Raw genomic sequence first — 15,734 nt, 5'->3', positions numbered from 1 at the left:
TTCAAAACAATTAGACTGATTTGGTTTGAGGGAGGTAGAAAAAGAAACAGTGTCAAGAACTGTAAACACAAATGCCTTTCCACCTGCCTAGCACACGGTCAAGGGACTGTGTTGACTGAACCAACCCCAAGCAAGGCCGTGTGCCCAGCTCCTGGCCATTCAGAGCAGCACAGTCAAACTCCAACAAGAGGTGGACTATGAGGAAGTGACGCTGTCCTGCAACACTTGCTGTTCTGTATCTGAAAGCAGTGCCTGGGGCAGGAGCTCAGGATGGAGATGAAATGGCTTCACCATGTCCCCAGACTGTTCCGATGACAGCAGGGGGACAGAGCAGGGGTCTCGGTCACACATCATCAGCATTGTTGGAGCAGCTGTACCCCAGGACACAGTACCACAGATTGGACAGGCACGGAATAGCTGCTCAGAGGTCCCAACCTTCCTTGAGCCGTGGCTCCAGGATATTGAAAGAATCCCCCTGAACCTCGACAGTATCAAGAACACGAAGTGCCCTGTGCTTCCAGCCCACACTCCATTTCCCAATAGTGCGTTACATACAAAAAAGTTCTCCACGTGAAATTCGTAAGTGTAGGGCTTCAAGGAGATGGTCAGCCGCTCTTCAGAAGCTGGGGAAAACCCCACAGAGAACTGGCAGTGCAGAGGAGGGGGAGGTTCCTGCGTCCACGTCAACTCCCAGACAAAGAACACGGACTGCTTGCTGTGGATAAGCTGCAATGAGAAGCACGACTTGGGTCACAGTGCCAGGGGCCTTGGAGAGGACATGGGCCTTCCACTGTGCAAAGGGGCATGTGTCAGGCAGTCTGCTGGGAGCCTGTGGGTTCCTGTGCTTTATCAGCACTTACCACTGCCTCCTCAGTCCTGCCTGCCTGGCCTGACACAGAACCTGGCCCCCAGCTGGTAAAAGGAGTCTGCTTTATGACTTCCTGCACTCTCAGCATCAGAGATCACGAAAAGGAGCTTTCAGAATCATTATTAGTACACAGCAAGCTCCCTACATGGCTCCATAATGGAGCATTAATGCCACTGTCAAATCTGGACCAATGGCACTAACCAGAGATGGTGGAAACTTCAGGAGGTGGGTTAGTAATTGAGGAAGGATATGAAAAAAAAAAAAAAAAAAACTGGGGTCTTGCCTGCCTTCCTCTCTTCCCCCTGGTTCCCATGAGGTAATGGCAACAGCAGGTCTGCTCTACCATGCTTTCCCCTCCATGACGTGCTGCCTCTGCACAGGCCCCAAAGCAACCAGGCGAAGTGACCATGGACTAAAACCTCTGGAACCAAAGACACCTTCCTTCCTTTCCGGTGACTGCTCTCAGGCACTGTATCACAGTGACAGATAGTTAACATGACCATCACCCAGTTTACATCGTGGCAATCATTTCCTATTAACATAAAATAACTCAGAAACAAGTCTAGCCAGACACATGGCCTAAACACCAGGGTCCATGCCTACAGGCTCAGGGACAGGTTCAACAGAGAGGTGATAATGGCCAAATAAATATCAGTGGGGAAGCCTTGAAAACACTGAAGCTACAGTCACGAGACACCAGGAATCCTCTGAGCAACAGCCAGCAACACTGACTGTCCAAAAGGACACAGGAAAGGGCAAAACATGCCAGGGAGCGAGGGCCCAGATGTGGGCTTCTCACAGCAACAGAGTACGGTAGGCCTTTACCTACAGCAGCGCAGGACCGCACTGTCTCAGGGTGACAGCCTGCACGCAATTAAGGTCACACACAAGCCTCTGTTTACATAATCCCACATGGGACAGGGCGAGCTCAAGGGCGAATTCTAAAATGACAAAGGCATTCCTGTGCCCTCTGCTGTCCCCTCAGCCTTCCAAGCCCACCTGTTCCACAGGTGAACTACGCAGGCACACGGCACCAGTGCGGCTCTGACCCAGGCCCTCCTTGCTGCCCGTAAGCTCATCAAATCAGCTGCAGGCTCTGCTCAGCTGCAGCCAGTCCCTCTGGTCTCCTTCCCTGAGTCCGGCCCTCAGACCAGAGCAGTTACCTGCTGAGACTGCGTGTTCAGGGGTTCCAGCCTCAGGTCAGTAGCATGACCCATGTCTTCCAGACGACTATCAGACAGCTCAAAGTCCAGTTCTGACAGGTTCTGGACACGGACTTGCACATATTTCCTAAAGCACAGGAACAAAGTAGGTCACTCAGGACTCTTACTCCCTATGTCTCGACTATGTGAAAGGGAGCCCCTGCTGGAGGGAATCCTGAAAGAACACAGGAAGAGTGACTGGTGTCGGGGCTTTCATCCGGGACACATTAAAGGTTCGTTTCAAACAGGCAGTCTGGGAGACAATGGCCCTGAGGACGGTGAGTTGATGTGTTGCACTGCGCAGTGTCTAAGAGCCAGTGGGGTTCTTGGGAGAAGCCTGACTATCCTCCCCACTTCAGGTTCTCCCTGCTCACTTCTGTTATCTGGAGGACATTGAAAAGCAAGTCTTTAAGAAAGACTTAGAGTCAGCATGGGAACAAATCTTTGTGCATGTCCAAGATGGCTGGTTGTCCACATCAGGTTAACGGAGGTGAAGGCCCACCCTCAATTCAGAGGTGTCACTCCATGGACGGGCATCCCAGCGGATAAAAGGAAGTGGAGCACTAGCCTTCATCTCTCTCTGCTTTCCGACTGTGACACAACATGACCGGCCGTCCACTGCTCTGCTGCCATCCCTTCTCTGACATGGTGGACTGTTCCCCAGAACTGAGCTCAAATAAACCCTTTAAGTTGCTCTTGTCATAGCAACCAGACAAGTATAATTACAGCTGGCTTTTCAGCCGCTTCAAAAAGGCAGCCGTGTTCTTTTAGCGATTACTGAGGGTTTCAACCTTGGCATGGAATGTTTCTCTGCTGTGTGTTACATGAAGAGCAAAAATACTGGAGGTATAACATTTCATTCTTAAAACTTACCCAAACCCGTCAGTCCCCAAGAAAGAAGGACTGTGACAGTGAGAGGTAAGAGTCAGGTGGTGCCAGCGTTGTCATTTAAAGCAGGAAGAGCAGACACTGTGTGGCCCTGACACTATGCTGTCACCTCTAAACTCGCCCTAGGTTTGATGAGTAGGAGTGCTCAGCTAGGCAACTTGGCTCCTGCTGGAAGACATCTTCATAGCTGAAGCATCTGGGGCTGGGATACTGCTGTAGTGAGAGCACTCAGACGTGCCCCTGCTGAGCATTCGGCAGAGTATGGAACAGCCAAGAAGCACAAGGCCCCAAGTATTAGTGCTTTAAAAACTCTACCCTGGAAGTAGCTGACAGTTACCAAAGGTGCTACGACAGAGGACTAGCTACACAAAACTATGAGGATGCACTGGGCAGCTCAGCACATAACACCTTGTAGAAGTTGAACAAGCGGAATCTGACAGTAAGCCAGTAGTTGAAGATCTTGTTGTTTTAACCTCGGCACAGTGGCTGTGTCCTAATCTACTGCTATTTCAGCCAGCAACTGCAACTCTGCAGTTACCGGCCTGTTTCTCTAGCAGCAGCCTGGCCACTCAGGCTGCAGCCTGGCGCGAATTCTGTTCCCGCAGGCACTGGCCCTGTCATTGCCACTAAAGGTAGCTTTACCTAAATTTCTATCATTCTATTTATGAATAGACTCAATTCAAAGGCTGGGGTGAAAAACTGCGAGCTCAGAGAGGCTGAGTAGCTGGCGTCTCTGAAAGACGCATGCTTCTGCTCCGCCAAACCAGAAAAACCGTGCTGCACCAAATCTATCCCTACTACTCCGAGTCTCTCTAGCTCTCCTGGATGCCCTCTGATGCTCTATGATTACTTTCTGTCAACTAACTCGGCCTCCTACCCAAGGTTAATTTTATTTAATCAATGCAAATGCAAACTCGAAGTTCACAGTGTGATCGAATATCCCCCAACAAGATCTGGTTTGGATTTCACCTAAAACTTTATACTGACATGTCAGCTGTGAGGCAGAGAAGCTGGGAACATGGCCTGGGGACCCAGGACACAGGGAGCTACTCTAGTAATGTGTAAAAACCCCAGTGACACACAAGGACAAGCTATGCACCCTGTCCGTTCAGGGGGAAGAAGCAGAGCTGGCCCCATTCCATCCTTACCGAGTTCCAGCGGAGAGCAGAGAGTGCGTGGTCCTGAAGGGCACACTGAATGTCAGTGCAATGACAGTGGAGTAGATAGACCACGGGCAGTCAATGGACACCTGCGAAGACACAGAGGCCCCTTTACCCACTGTCCAACAGCACAACTCTGCCACCATCCGCCCAGCTGCAGTGGCTTTACTGTGGTTCACCACCACTGTCCCAAGAGGAAATTCTATTAGACATATTTTCACATGAACAAGTGAAAAGGAAAACAAGGAGCTGCAGAGTCAACCAGAAATGGAGACGGAATTGTAAATGGTCCCAGAACACCAGCTCAGCTCCCAGCACAGGCATCCGGGCAGGAAAGAGCAAGACCACCTGTGTTTCATGCATCTGGGGTCAAGACTCCAAATGCACCTCACAGTGCAGCATGTCTCAAGGCTCTAAGCAACCATGAGCCACCGGAAAGCAAGCAATCATGCAATTACTTCACCTGTCTGACAGAACCCAGCTAAAGGCCAACCAAAGTGAGGGTATGGTGTAGACAGAGAGAGACACTCCCTAGGGGCGGGAGAGGGGCAGGTCTTGAGTTTGCTTTTATCTATTGGGTGCAAACCACATCTCCCACTAACGGAGGATGATGATCTTTACCTCCTGCATTCTCTGCACAGGGTGCAGGGAGAAATTTCCTAACTACTCTTGAGAGACTGTGCAGTGGTTTGAATGTAAATGACCCCCATAAGCTTGTGTTTGAATACTTGGTCCTTAGTTGGTGGAACTGTTAGAGAAAGATTAGGAGGTGTGGCCATATTGAGGGGGAGTCGCTGGAGGCAGGCTCTGAGGTTTTAAGAGCCTACCATTCCCAGTTAGCTCTCTGCCTCATGCTTGTGGATCAAAATGTAAGCTCTCAGCTACTACGCCAGTCCCACGTCTGCCTACATGTTGCTATGCACCCCACCATGATGGTCATGGATTCTAACCCTCTGAAACCATAAGCCACAAATCAAATGCTTTCCTTTATAAGCTCTCTGGGTTATAGTATTTTATCATAGCAACAGACTGGAAAGGAAAATCTCTTCTACAGAGACTATTTTTATACCTTAAGCCACAATGCATTTAAAGTAATGTTGTCTGAGGCCTGTCCTACTGTTCCTGTACCCACACTGCACAATGTGGGAGGCTCAAAAGGGGCCACAGGATTGGAACCTGTGGCACAGGAGGTGGACACACCTGGCAATACTCCATGGGTTGATTTCACATGCAGCACCTTTGACCAGAGCAACCATCTGAGTAGCTGTCAACATGTGCCAGCCCTAGAGACCACTCCAATAGAGATGTTCCTGGCTGAGTTGACCCAGGGCCTGTGTGACACAAACCCCTGCAGCCTGGTCATAGGATGCATGGGTCCACCCTCCTCCCAGTGTCATGATGACTCCACTTCAATCAAATCAGAGACTCGATGTCTTCTATGGCAGCTGCAGCTCAGATGAGCACACAGGGGAGCACAGACTCCATGCTCCTCCTACCCAGACAGGCAGAGGAAGCCAAGACCTCTCTACCTTGTGATCTGTGGTGACCATGCAATGGTCAGTTCTCTGTGTGTCTTTCTGCTTCCTGTGGGGCTCTGGTGTTCCCAGAATACTGGTATCCCCACCAGCTGCTGGAGCTGAAGGTAAAGACAGAACCTCCAGCTCAAACTCGATCACGTGGTACGCAGGTGCAGTGGGAAGACCGATGCTTGTGACCTTGTCAGAGGACTGGATCCGGAGTAAGGCAGTGGAGCTCTCCTCTGTGGGAGACAGAAAGTCACCTCATGTCAAGTAGGGAACAGGCACAATGGGAGGCACTGCTGAGCTCTCGCTGTCCTGTGTACATGAATGAGGACAGTGCTAGGGGAGAGGCAGGGAAATCCAAGACCCAAGACGGGGCTCCACAGGAGGCTGGCACCAGGCACTGCTCAAAGCACAGACAGGCAGGGGCAGCTCCCACACGGCTGCACGCTCCGTCTCAGGGCAGACCTACACCTGCCCCAAGGAAAAAGAAGATGAGGGCTAGGGATGGTGCCTAAAAGGGTGAGGAGCTGCTTCTGCTCTTCAGTGGTGTGTGGGGTGGATGGGCCTGGAGAACTGCACCCCTGTGGAACATGGTCCAGCTATAAACTGCACTGAGAGTGTCTTGCAAGGCTGGCAGCATGTGGCACCTAATGAATACACCATGCTCAGTATATGTCCCTATATGTATGCCCCACTCAGGTGCTAGCTCAGGTCATCTACAAATGCTGACCTCAGAGGACAAGACAAGGTGCCACAAAAGGGTCAGGACAGGGATGCCTGTTTATTCCCCAATCCTCGAAATGTGTGAATACAAGCGCACCAGCACCTGCCTGCCTTACCTCTTGAGTTAGAGTAGACCACGGCTCTGTTCTCCCCCTGACACAAGATGAGCATGGCTTCAACATTGCTGAGCTGAAGGCTGTCTCCATTTTTTACTGTATAATGGCCAGTAGTGACAGTAAACTTGACTTTCTGAGGAATGCCCGCCAAAAGGCTATCTAAATGAAACAAGACCGCAATTAGGACCACTGTTCCCCAGAGCAGCGGCAGGAGCTGGGGAGAGGTGAAAAGAGCTTTTCTTTCTTTTGCTGCAGCTTGTTAGCCCTGGACACCACTCCCCCCGGCCTCGCCTTTTCCTCGGTGGCAGCCACAGGACTCAGCAGGACTTCCCTAAGAACGAAGGACACTGTGCACTCAAGGGAAGAGGGGGTCTCCTGGGCTCCAGAGTGAGAGATTATGGTGTTCACCCAGTTATCAAGTCAGACTGGCGGCTCCAGGACAGAGGAAGGAAGTGGGCACTGGAGCTGCTCAGAATGGAGCAGGCGATCCCCAGGGCAGAGGAAAAGGTGAGAGGCCAGAGACAAGAAGGAAAGGCAGGAGAGGGAGACAAGGCCACGGCAGAAGGGGACCGAGCCAGGGCTTCCTCGGAGCTCAGCTCACACTGTCCCCCATGCATTTCATGGAAGAGCCCCTAGAGACAGCTGTGCCTGACCCTCCAGGGCTGCTGGTTGCCCAGGCAGAAGCTGGGAAATGAAGAAGTAGAGAAAACTGAGGTGATTTAACAAAAAAAAAAAAAAAGAAAAGAAAAGAAAGAAAAGAAAAAGGAAAAAGCTTTCCATTCTGTGTTTTTCCTTCTGTTTTAGATAAGCTAAAGTCAAGATCTGCATCTGCATCTGGTAATGGCCTCCTGAGGCAGCCAAGGCCTGCATGGAAAGACAGAGTGTGTGTGGTTTGTGTGTGCACTTGGTGTGAATCTGGATGAGCATCAGAAAACTATAGTCCTTGAATTTGTTTGTGTATGGAAGAAAACAGCAAACAAAGGTGTTCCAGGTCCAAAACCTTGCCTCTCTAGTGTTCCAGAACATGGTAGGAGTCATTTGTGAATGCTGCTCCTTCTACTCTGAAAGCTTACCAGCAGGACAGAATCTGGGGTTTCTTAGGGCCACGCTGTGGAGTCAAGCCCTCTCAGAACTTCAAGGGGGAAACTGATCAGAGTGTGAACTACCCTCTGTGTGCTGCCACCAAAATCGAGACAGTTGTACAAGGTCCCTGCAGAACACCTCCGTGTCTTACTTTCAGATACGCCATGGTTACTATGCATGACGGCTAGCAATCACAAGACAGTGGCTTCCAGGCCATTCCCACCACCCTTTCTTGGAGTCCCCTGCAGGTAGACAGCAGAGGAGCAGGAGCTGTGGAAAATGTGTATGAGACCCTCCCTGGAGCCCTCTGTGGCTTCCTGGGTGGCTGCAGGGTCCACTCACCAGCCAGTGGTTCCACATGCAGCTGAGGCTCCTGAGAGTACACATCGTACTGTACAACGGGGTGGATGTGTGCAAGGACAAACCACACGGGGCCCACCGAGGCCCGGAGCTGTCGCAGCGTGTATGTTCCAGGTTCCTTGGCCTAGGGGCAAAACAGGCACTTGGAAAGACGACAGTTTCTGTGTTACAAGTTCCCCAGGTAGAGATGGTCTGTCCTCTCACTCAAAAGCTACCCATCTTCCCTTCAGCCCTCTGTCCTGCGCATCACATCTGCACCCATGCTGCTCCAACAAAGCTCTGGCTCTCAAGCCCTCTGAGCAACCGATGCTTCTGGTTCAATATTAGCCTCTAATGAGGCAGACCCAGGGTAAGGACCTGTTCATGGCACACTTCTGGGAAGGTAATGAGGGAGACATTCAGCAGGTGTGAGGCCCACTAGGGCAAGACCATATCCAGGGGAGGCAAAAACATCTTCCTCAGACCCTGTCCTCCCATGAGGTGAAACCAAAAGGGCATGTTCCATCAGAGCAAAGGGCACAGTCCTGACATCTGGGCAGCCACCAAACAGAACAGCTTACAGGGATGGTCACCTTCAAAATCTCCTCAACAGCCAAACTACTGTGTAAGTACAAAGGTTGAATCTTCCCTAGGATAAAGAAAAACCTGGAAGCCTCAGAGGGCCTCACAGTGCTCTCAGGCTCCCTCCCCGTCTCTACCCACTTGAGAGCCATGTCCTGAGCTAGCCCAACCCATACCTGGGTCCTGAATGCTATCTTGTTGGCTCCTGGCTGCAGAGTCACACTGCTGCACCTCAGCACATGGGCCCCATCCTCCAGGGCCAATCCTGAGGGTGTCTCTAGAGAGGAGCCACTCTCCTGCTTCCTGAGGAGCATGTGGACATTCCTACAAATAATGCCCGTGGTGTTCAAAGAATTATCAGAGGGGCTTCTCTCCAACATCTCCGACAACTCCAGGGCAGGCAGGCTGTTCTGAGATGCAGGGAACAGGGAGGCCTCGGCTGGGAAGGTGATGATTCCATTGGAAGTCTTGTGCTTGGTCAGCCACTCAGCTGTCTTCCGGTAGTTGTTTTTTTCAATGCTAAAGTGGACGTTGACAGCAATCTGGTCCACGTGGACAGGGACAGGCATCTGGCTGCATACTGTTATCTCCACAGTCAGGACACCACCCGCATGGACCACAGCGTTGGGAGGGTCAAAATGGAGATCCTTTAGCCGTGCAAAAGAGTGCATGGGTAGCACCACCTTGTGACCTGCAAACACACACTCCATGTCCCACACTCGAGCCATAGCTCCTGCGGGCAGTGGGAGACAGTGTACTACCAGCTCAGGACCAGGGATGTTTATTTACAACAAAGACTGCAAGCTTTCCAACCTCCCCAGTTCCGTACACCACAAAGGCAGATTAAACAAATACTTCTAGAAGTCTGGGAATGAGCAAATTAACAGCAGTGAAGATTTTCACAGCTGTTTGGCAAATTTAGGAGGAACAAAGAACAACCGCTCCCTAATTTCAAACTCAAACTGGTCAGCACTCTGACTCCCAGAGTCACCTGCGAGGGACCCGAGCACCTTCCCAAGCAGCTCTTAGAAAGTGAAGAAGCCCAGTGCTCCACCATGCCCTCAAAGTCAGTCCTGGCGTCTGCCAGACTATGGACACAGCAGAGGGACAGCTGCCTACTGTTTGGGGACGGGAGTGGGGACAGCAGACACTGAGATGGGTGAGAGCCCAGTGTTCTCTGCAGCCTCTTCTATCTTCCTCTGCCCACGTGCCTTGGTGGTGTTTGGGAAGAGTACAATGCTACAGAACCACGGAACAGGAATAACACACTAAAGGAGAGTCTGGGGATGGGTTCCGTTAAGTGGGTCAAGTGCTTGGTGTGTGTGCACGTGTCTCTCCATTCGGAAGCTCAGCATCCACATACGAGCCAAGCACAGCGGTCTGCGTCTGTTACCGCAGCACTGTGAGCAGGAACAGGCACATTCCAGAGCTCTCCGGACCCCAGCCCAGTAACAGAAAACTCTAGGTTCAATGAGAGACCTTGTCTCCAAACCAAGTGGAGAAGTGAGTGAGAAAGACATCCTGACATCACTCCTGGCCTACACACACACACACACACACACACACACACACACACACACACACACACACAGACACATAGACACACACACATACAGACACAGACACATAGACACACACACACAATAATGCATACTTAGCACTTGAGAGGCAGATGCAGGAAGACTGTTTCTACTTCAAGCCAGCTGAATCTATATAGTGAGTTTCAGACTAGCTAGGACTACCTAGTGAGATCATGTCTCAAAAAATAAAACATAAAGATTACAGCAATTCAGCCGGGCGGTGGTGGCGCACGCCTTTAATCCCAGCACTCGGGAGGCAGAGCCAGGCGGATCTCTGTGAGTTCGAGGCCAGCCTGGGCTACCAAGTGAGCTCCAGGAAAGGCGCAAAGCTACACAGAGAAACCCTGTCTCGAAAAACCAAAAAAAAAAAAAAGATTACAGCAATTCATGGAAGCATTCTCGAGATAATCAGAAAGACCTGAGTCTGGGCCTCCAGCTAGGTATCAGAGTCCTTCAGTCCCTGTGAATGCCTCTTGTGTGATAAGGAGTCCAGAGTCCTCGTGTGTTTCACAGATGCACGTTAACCAGGTGAAGTCCACAGCTTCACTCAAGTTCAGCACAGAGAAAGAGAGGAGACTGACCCACGGCTGCTGCACAGGCAGGTGGTAAGGCTCCGCTCCTCCTCCTTTCATCCTGTATGGAAAACGCTGTGACACAATGGCCACCGGTCTCACCTGGGTTGTCTTCTTGCTGGCTGGCATAGCTGAGGATCTCCTGGCAGAAGTACTTCCGCTCCTCCTCTGTCAGATGATGGTCGCTGGCTAGAAGGCTGCTGGTCTGCAAGTAGCTGAAGTGGAGAGTTAAGGGCCTCCCAAGGAGGAAGAACCTCCCGAGGAGGAGGATGGGTTTTGCAAAAGGGCTTCAAACGGCCTCTCTTGCCTTCAAAGGACAGCCCAAAGGAGAGCTGTCATTTTGTTTAAACGTTATTAGAAACTAAAGATGTAATAAAATCTTCAGGTTTAATAAGAGTGAACACTGGGTCTGCTCTACGGGACCCCAGTGAGGCAGGGCCTCTCTCCCCATGACTAGGAGCTGTCCGCACACTCATGGTGAGCCATGCCACCACATAATCAGACAGTGACTTCTTGTTTCAGGACAACACTGGACTCAAAGGATACTTTTCCATTTGCCCAAGGTGTTTTTGGCACTCGGCTAGCTGCTTCCTCGTGTGTGTGACAGGCAGGGCCCAGCCCTCAGCCAGGTAGTTTTTCAAAGCTCCCTGAAGATACATCTCTGCCTTCTGTGGCGACCTTTTCCTCCTTGCAAAGTTAGCAAACACAAGCTTGTTAGGCATCACAAGGCCAGCATTGCAACCTCCACCGGACACTCACATGCCCACAGTTTGGCCACAGTCCCCCACAGCCCTTCCCACCAGGGTCCCTCCCATCTGAGCAGTGGACTCACAGTGATAGCATGCTGTTGCTCTGCCATCTTGACACTAGCACCGCTCACCTCTCCTAGCTAGACTTTCTTACTGGCAGGTGGGACACCAGAGCTGGGAGAAGGGAAGGGCATGTCCCTAGCCCTGGTGGCCAGCCACAGCCATGCTGCCACACCACACTGAACCCATGTCAACAGTCTATGTGGCCCAGCTTAGGTCAGATATGACAGGGCAGACACAAGCTGGTTTCAGAGACTGAAAGCACTGAAGATTAGACAAGTGATACCAGGAGAAAGCCTTCCTAGGTCCAAGGAAACAGCATCGATGCTCAGAATAAAGCCAAGTAAAGTTTACAGCACAAATTCACCAGGGCCTATTATACTTCGGGGAGACTGGGGCTCCCATTTCTTCCCCAGAGGTTAGAATGCTGGGCTAGCCAGAAGTCAATACTGCCAAGTTCTTCAGGGCATCCTTGGGAAGGAATCCTCATTTCCACTACTCTAGACATAATTAGAATTCTTGAGTTTCAAATTAAATGTTTCTCAAATTAAGTAAAATTTAAACAGGAAAATACATTTTTTTTTTTTCTGGATTCTTTTGTTGCTCCTGCAAATCCTAGTTTTTTTGTTTGTTTTTAAAGGTCCAGAACGTTCCATACCTCTTCATTCATAACCTCTAGTGCTAGAAAGCACTCTTTATCTCCAATAAGCCTACAGAGTCTGGGGAATCTTAACAAGAAGAGGGAGGCCAACTGTCATTCAGGTAGTATGTGGCCAAGCTGAACTGGGTCTGCAGGTTCTAACTAGCAGGCCAGTGCCTGGCATTGGCTTGTGTGCCTCTGGATTCTGCATCGGTCAAGTGCATTAAACTCCCAGCACCCAAAGGCATAGTTTCCCCCAGATTCAGGAGTGGACCATGACTCCTTGAACTTGCTCACAGCTCTGGCCCCACCATGAATGAGCTAAGGGAGGGATGGCTGCTCCAGAAAACTCGGAGCCACTTAGTCATCTACAAGCCTCTACCTAGCCATCCACACCAGTTCTTTTTTGTTTCATCTACTAAAATTACTTTAAGTACAGATTTCAAAACTCTGTTTCAAATACACAAGCTCCCCTTCCCTTTATAATTGCTATCTCTTACACTGTGTTGAAACTGAATCCCACTGTGCCGGGCTAAGCTTGCCTTTCCTCAGCAGACAATTTTATCACATGCAAACACTAATGCTAGCAGGTGTCTGTGCTCACTCCAGCTCACCCTCCCACCTACATCCAGAGGGTTTGTGATACACTTGAAAGAAAGACGACATGACCAAGTACTGTTTACCGACCTGGAAGGTAAGCTCTGCAATACTTCTCATTATTCATTCAAGTTAATTACAATGTTTTGTGCATCTGTATCTAGATATGTATCATTAAAGTTAATTAAATATAACAACCCTTAAAGTAATAAGCCAAAAACCTCCCCATGTGGTTCTGGAAAAAACTCAGAGAAACGATGACTGCCTAATGTAATGGATTCTGCCTGTTCCCATCTACCAAGTTATGCAAACTTTACACTAACTCTATGTATAAATCTTCTCATATGCATGTAAAATGCTTAAAATCAAAGAAGTCACCATCAATTACATGTAAAATTCTGCCAGATCTTTTCCAACAAGCTTAGCAGATCGAATCCTCCCAATACTTGTATACATCTCAATGGTGGCATGGGACAAGTCCTGTGAAAAAGCAAAAAAAGCACAATTACGTACTTGAGTTTATTTTTAAGGTTTTTTTACTTTTAATTTTGTGTATGTGGGTGAGGGTATGTGCACATGAATGCAGGTGCCTGAGGAGACTAGAAGCATCGAATCCCCCTGGAGATAGTGGTAAGGCTATTCCATATGGATCCTGGGAAAAGGACTCAGGTCCTCTGCACAGGCAGTAAATGTTCTTAACCACTGAGACCTCCCTCTAGACCTGTCCTTGACTTCTTAGGGCACACCTTACATTTACTTTCCCAAAGCTGCAGCAGGATACTGTGATTAACAGTTTTCACCTGGTATCTCCTTCCAAAGTGTCTCATGACATGCCAGAATTTCCATACAAAGGCAGTAACTTGGACGGGTGTTATGAAGCACATGATGAAAGACACCCTGAGCTCACAAGCGTAGCCCACCTCACTTCCCCACTGCTTCTGTCCGTGCACCCGTCCTGACACTCTTCCCACCAGCTTATGGAATGGGAGCACCATCCCAACAGATGTGCAGAGGCTTCCCACTTCATGGTCTACCTCCCATTACTTCCTGGAGTCTCTTGAATTTAACCTTTAAAACCAAGCATGGCAGCTCTGCCAAGCACAAACGGGGGCTTTTGACAAAGAAAATTATTCATTTCTGTTCTTACACATTCTATTTACTAAAGGGGAAAACCTTTGTTGAGCAAAATTTTAATTATTTCACTGTTGGGTTTGTGCCTAATTATGGTATCAGGGCACTAACATGTGAACCATTACCAATGTTTGTATAAACAGTGTTTGTTCCCCAGTGCGCTAAGTGAACTACCAGGGCCAACAGTAAGGGTCTAAAGTAGCAGCTCACCAATTCAGAAGGCCGTGCAGAAGAACCAAACCAGCTAAGGCTGAGAGGCTCTGTGGGCAGAGGAGGGACTCTGGCCATACTTACCAAGTAGTGCTTTTCAAAAGCTTCTACTGATGACAGTGCTTCCTGGAGTTTCTTGTAAGGACTCTGAGCTGTGTTGGCTGAAACACAAAGGCAGCAAGTGTCCTTATGCTGCAGCAGCATAATGGTCATATGTGTTAGACTCCATTTCAGACCTCGGTGGTGACCTCGCCTGACGCTTATGGGAATCGCAAAACCACAAGCTTTATCAGCATGACCCACATTATAATGTTTATTTCTTTCTACCTTATGAAACAGCCTAGAACCTTCCCTTACAACTGTTCTCTGAGATTAGACTTCTCAGAGCCTTGCACTCCGAACACTCGGATGGGGAAATGACTGTGAATGGGGCACACAGACCCACACACTTTCCCACCTGGCAGGGTGTGCTCTCACTGTGGGCATTCTCACTATGCTTCAGCAGCAATCATACCTGTTTCAGGTCTCTCAGCTCCTAAGCCCGCCAAAAGATCAACTGTCCTGTTGAGATCTTCTGAGTTGGGTCCTTTTTCTGACACAAGTCCACACAGGTACCCTAAGGACTTCAGCTGTTGAGGGAAAGCCATAATTTCAGTTCATTTGCCTTAAGTCAGTAGGCAATCCACAAATATAGTAAATATATAATCCCGACTCCCACTCATCGTGGAAGAAACAGCTTTCTTATCTAAATGATTCTTGTCTGAATTGTACCCACATCTTATGGGATTGCTGCAAGCTCACACCTTTTCTAGGTTAGTTCCAGCACAGAGCTGATGTTGTGAATCCTCTCTGTCATTCGGCTAGCTGTGCCCCACTTTCTGGGCTACTGCTCTGTGGGCACACCCCCCCCCACTGTACCCTGCCCCGCAGTCCACTCACAACACAGACTGGCCCACCCCGCATTTCTACATGCCCACTGCACCTTCTCATCTGTCCATCCCCGACACTGACACTGCCTCACCTGCCATCTGCTAAAGAAGCCGACAAGAACTAAGAGACTACGACCCATGGCTGTGTCCAGACACACTGTAAGGACAGGAGAGTATCCAAACCCATCTAAAGAAGCTAGGTTTCTGCAAACAGCCCATGCTGTGTGCCACACAGGCACCCTTAGAGACAATGCAAAGCCTTCACACCCAGTAGCAGGTACCTTTTCCATTGCATAGCTCCACAGTCCCACCATGTGAGCAATGTTGGAGTCTATCTGTGCCCGGTCACAGCAACCTTCTATCCTCTGCAACACCTCCAGACAGCTCAGAAATACCCAGCAATCCAGAGCACCGGGAGGGACAGAGACCTATGAGGGCACAAGTAGGGGCACATAAAACTGCTGTAAGCACACACCTATGTGCTCACAGATTTAGCTCCACAAAGTTACAGAAGGACAACCTATCACAAGCTTTCATCAGAAGCAGGCCACACTAAGGGGTCAGTCCTAAGACCCCATAAGAGCATGTCCCTCAGGATGGCAGCATCTTCACCTCTCATGCTAGGGTGAACAGGGAGGTTCTTCACTAAGAGGCATCATCACTACAGGCTGCAAGTCTGTGAGCCTAAGTGAACATACCATCTCCCCTGTACACACTGGGGAAAGAAAGACCTCTGGAGCAGGGCAGCACAGAGAACCATCATAGCAGAGTCCCTCCTCCAG

General features: G+C 49.8%; 1 protein-coding gene across 1 annotated transcript in view; it reads right to left on the bottom strand.

Moving 5' to 3' along the window:
• The window catches only part of Trappc10 (trafficking protein particle complex 10), a 61,952-nt gene that overhangs the window by 9,874 nt on the left and 36,344 nt on the right, over positions 1-15,734 (bottom strand). The window contains exons 8-20 of the mRNA XM_028860456.2: positions 15,234-15,380; positions 14,538-14,652; positions 14,108-14,184; positions 13,071-13,162; positions 11,183-11,323; positions 10,739-10,851; positions 8,661-9,175; positions 7,906-8,047; positions 6,481-6,639; positions 5,648-5,877; positions 4,107-4,207; positions 2,032-2,158; positions 556-726 (exon numbers count right to left, since the gene is read on the bottom strand). Coding sequence (XP_028716289.1) covers positions 556-726; positions 2,032-2,158; positions 4,107-4,207; positions 5,648-5,877; positions 6,481-6,639; positions 7,906-8,047; positions 8,661-9,175; positions 10,739-10,851; positions 11,183-11,323; positions 13,071-13,162; positions 14,108-14,184; positions 14,538-14,652; positions 15,234-15,380 — 2,130 coding nt within the window. The remainder of the gene's footprint in view (positions 1-555; positions 727-2,031; positions 2,159-4,106; positions 4,208-5,647; positions 5,878-6,480; positions 6,640-7,905; positions 8,048-8,660; positions 9,176-10,738; positions 10,852-11,182; positions 11,324-13,070; positions 13,163-14,107; positions 14,185-14,537; positions 14,653-15,233; positions 15,381-15,734) is intronic.

This window comes from Peromyscus leucopus, chromosome 16_21 (genome assembly GCF_004664715.2).
Source record: "Peromyscus leucopus breed LL Stock chromosome 16_21, UCI_PerLeu_2.1, whole genome shotgun sequence".
Classification (NCBI taxonomy): domain Eukaryota; kingdom Metazoa; phylum Chordata; class Mammalia; order Rodentia; family Cricetidae; genus Peromyscus; species Peromyscus leucopus.
Note: the sequence above shows the minus strand (reverse complement) of the source record. Positions and strands in the feature narration are given on the sequence as shown.